Below are 3,230 nucleotides of genomic sequence, written 5' to 3'. Positions count from 1 at the left end.
TAAAAGATGATAACAGTAGGGTCCACAGTATGGTTGGCATGAACTTTTGATCATGTGACGAAAAACTCATTTTTCCCATGCCTAGCTGGATGCATCGGGGGCAGCAGCTGCCGCTGCCCCCATTGCTCATGCCCTTACCTCGCAGTTCCTTTACCCTGGTGGCCTCCGTCAGACCGTCACCCTGTATAAATACTCCCGCACCCCCTACACTGCACCGTGCATTTCACGCCCTCTTAGCTAGCTCGTGTCGCGCGTGATGGCCGCGCCGTTTCTGCTCGTTCTTCTGCTCGTCGTCTCTGGGGGGGCTGCAGCGGGCGGCAACGACGAGGCGTGGCTTCCCCGGCTCGAGCTCCGAGGCATCGACGACCCGGGCCGTGGGCACGCGTCCGTCGGGCCGGAGGAGCCGGTGGTCATGGACGTTATTATCGCCACTGACGACGACGAGGCGGGCGAAACGCCCCTACTCGAGTTCCGTGGCATCGACGACTCGGGCCGTGGGCACGCGTCCGTCGCACCGGAGGAGCCGGTGTACATGGCCCGTGTCTCCACGGACGACGACGAGGCGCCTCGGCTCGAGTTCCGAGGCATCGACGGCTCGGGCCGTGGGCACGCGTCCGACGCGCCGAAGCATCAGGTGTTCATGGACGTTATGTCCGCCAACGGATGCGCGAGGTTCGCGGGCCTCCTCGCCGCGAAGGCGAACGCGGGCGAGATCTTCCAGCAGCGCCTCCTCGACGGACGCGGCCGCGGGCTCACTGTCTTCTGCCCCGACGACCTCGCGGTGGCGACGTTCATGCCCAAGTTCGACAGCCTGAGCGCCGACGACCAGCTCGCCGTCCTGCTTCACCACGGCGCGGCGACGTGCTACCGGAGGGAGCAGTTCCGGGCGTTCGACTGGGTGTCGGTGAGCTCGCTGGCCACCGACGCGGCCACAAACAAGATCCACGCCGTCACCATCCGCGGCGACGGGGACACGGTGCGGCTGTGGCCGTCGTGCGCGAGCGTCGCTGGGGTCAGGGTGACCAAGACGGTGTCCGAAGAAGCCCCCCTCGCCGTGTACATCGTCGACGCCGTGCTGCTGCCGAACCACCTGCGACAGAAGCTGGATGGCGGCGACGAGCGAGCTGGTGCGTGCAAGCCGTCCGGCGGCTATATCGACTGGCTGCACTCCTGCATCCCGGCCTGGGTAACGATACTCGTGACCGTGGGCAGCATGGTTGGCACCGTGGTCGGGTTTATCATCCGCCAGGACTGCTAGTTGCCGCACGATTCACTGAACAACCACAAGAAGAAGGCCGCTATGTTAGCGGTTAATTTATCTGGTTAACTTCAACTGCACTAGTGAATAATCCTCTTACATATGTACGGCACTTTATAATTATGGTTGTGCGTGTTTGCACCGTTTAGCTCAGCACATAGCAGTATGTTGCCGCAACATGCGCTTGTCGATCCATGCCACTGTTCTGCGTGTGAGTTCGTGGTCTGCTGTTGCAAAATGTCAGAAGTCAAGAAAAAAGTAGTCAAATCATGCTATGAATAGTACTCCCTTCGATCCATAATACATATCGTGATTTTACTTTAAATTCAGAGGGAGTACTTACTTGAAGGTGTGCTATGAATTTGGCCCATAAACATGATCAATGCTAATAATTTTTGAAACGAATGATCAATGCTAAATTATTGTTTGTTTCTCAAGTTAGCGAGCGCCGACTTTGTGGCATAAGTAGGTGGTAGCGCACGGGAGGACGAGGTCACACGCACGGCTAAGGTGGGTGTCAGTGCCAGGAGGTAGAGAGATCGATTTTCGAGATGGTTTTAAGTTGTGCACTCTTTGGCTTTATCGGCATAGAGGTGCATATTCAAGTCGTGTCCATGATATCTCAATTTTGCCATTGGTGCATGCCAAACATTTCTCCCTACACCGGTCGGTGTTCATGGGCCTTATAGCTGAGAGCTTGAGTTGTTCGATGATACGTTTGAGAGAGGAGATTCACTTGTTTTCTTCCTAGTAAAATCTTCCTAAACGAATTTGAAATACATGAAATCTTTTGGTTAACACTTCCCTTTAAATTTCGAGGAATATTCATTACAATTTGAAATGAATGTGTATTGTGTGTGAAATTAAGAAATACTCAAAAATGTCTTACATTGTGGGGTGGAGGGATTATTTCGTGAAGCAACTGCAAAATCTCTATAAATGCAATTGAAATGTTTGATTTTGAAAAATGTGACACTAAAATGTGTCTCAAGCATTTCTAGGATGCAACCGATGAATTTATGTAAATGCATTCTGAAAACATATGAAACAGAAAATGTTGGATATATGAAATGCAACCAGAAACATTTACGTAAAATGCATTTCGAAAATGTATGTAACTAAAATGTATTTAAAACATGTCCAGAAGTGCATGAAAGTATGGTGCATGTTTGTGTGATCAATTGAATGTGAGTTAATCATGACTGGAATTTGTATGTTTCATATATTGTATATTTTTAAAATATCACATACTTTTTAAATTTCATGAACAGTATTTAAATGTCAAAAACATTTTTTTCTAAATGCTTTCAGCATTTTTAAAAACTTATACTAACAATGATTTTACACTGTGTTATTTTTTTCAAATTCACGGTTTTATTTTGTAATGTAAATTTAAGTTTCAGAATACATGTATTTAGAATATTTCAGGAAATATGAACGAAAAAAAAAGGAAAAACAAACAAATAAGAAAACATAGAAGAAAAACGAATTAACCTGCAAGGTGCTACTTGGGCTGGCCCATTAGTAGCGACACTGGCCACTCTGTCATGATCGTTTTTTTCTTCTCTTCTTGTATTAGTTGGTTTTTTTCCGAAATAAACTATTTGCCATTTTTACGGAGCTGGATATTTAAAAGCCTACTGAAAATAAAACTAAATTTTGGAAATTATTCAATATGAGTTTTCAAAAAAGTTCAGTGCATATGAAAAAAGTTAATAATATATTAAAAATAACCATTGATTAAAAAACTATTCATTGTATATGAAATAAACGTTCATCATGTACTTAAGAAAGATCACCATAAATTAAAAAATGTGCAATGAATATTTCGAAAAATGTTTAGTGTGTATTAAAAATGTTGATGGTATATTAAAGAATCGTTCAACGTGCAGTAAACAAATCTTAAAAAAAGAACAAAAGAAAAAAATAGAAAAAAGTAACTACAGTAGAAGAAGCGAAAAAGTAAACGCAA

General features: G+C 45.8%; 1 protein-coding gene across 1 annotated transcript; it reads left to right on the top strand.

Moving 5' to 3' along the window:
* Positions 1-236: 236 nt before the first annotated feature.
* LOC119367509 lies at positions 237-1,587 on the top strand. The gene has a single exon (XM_037633000.1). It carries the CDS (start codon positions 257-259, stop codon positions 1,256-1,258), a length of 1,002 nt encoding a protein of 333 aa, XP_037488897.1. The 5' UTR covers positions 237-256; the 3' UTR covers positions 1,259-1,587.
* The last annotated feature ends 1,643 nt before the right edge of the window (positions 1,588-3,230 follow it).

The sequence above is a fragment of the Triticum dicoccoides genome, chromosome 2B, assembly GCF_002162155.2.
Source record: "Triticum dicoccoides isolate Atlit2015 ecotype Zavitan chromosome 2B, WEW_v2.0, whole genome shotgun sequence".
Taxonomy (NCBI): domain Eukaryota; kingdom Viridiplantae; phylum Streptophyta; class Magnoliopsida; order Poales; family Poaceae; genus Triticum; species Triticum dicoccoides.
The sequence above is the reverse complement of the archived record's forward strand: the minus strand, read 5'-3'. Positions and strand labels throughout refer to the sequence as shown.

What these genes read in the sequence shown, in the direction of transcription:
- LOC119367509 (XM_037633000.1), top strand. Translation starts at nt 257, where the DNA reads ATGGCCGCGCCGTTTCTGCTCGTTCTTCTGCTCGTCGTCTCTGGGGGG.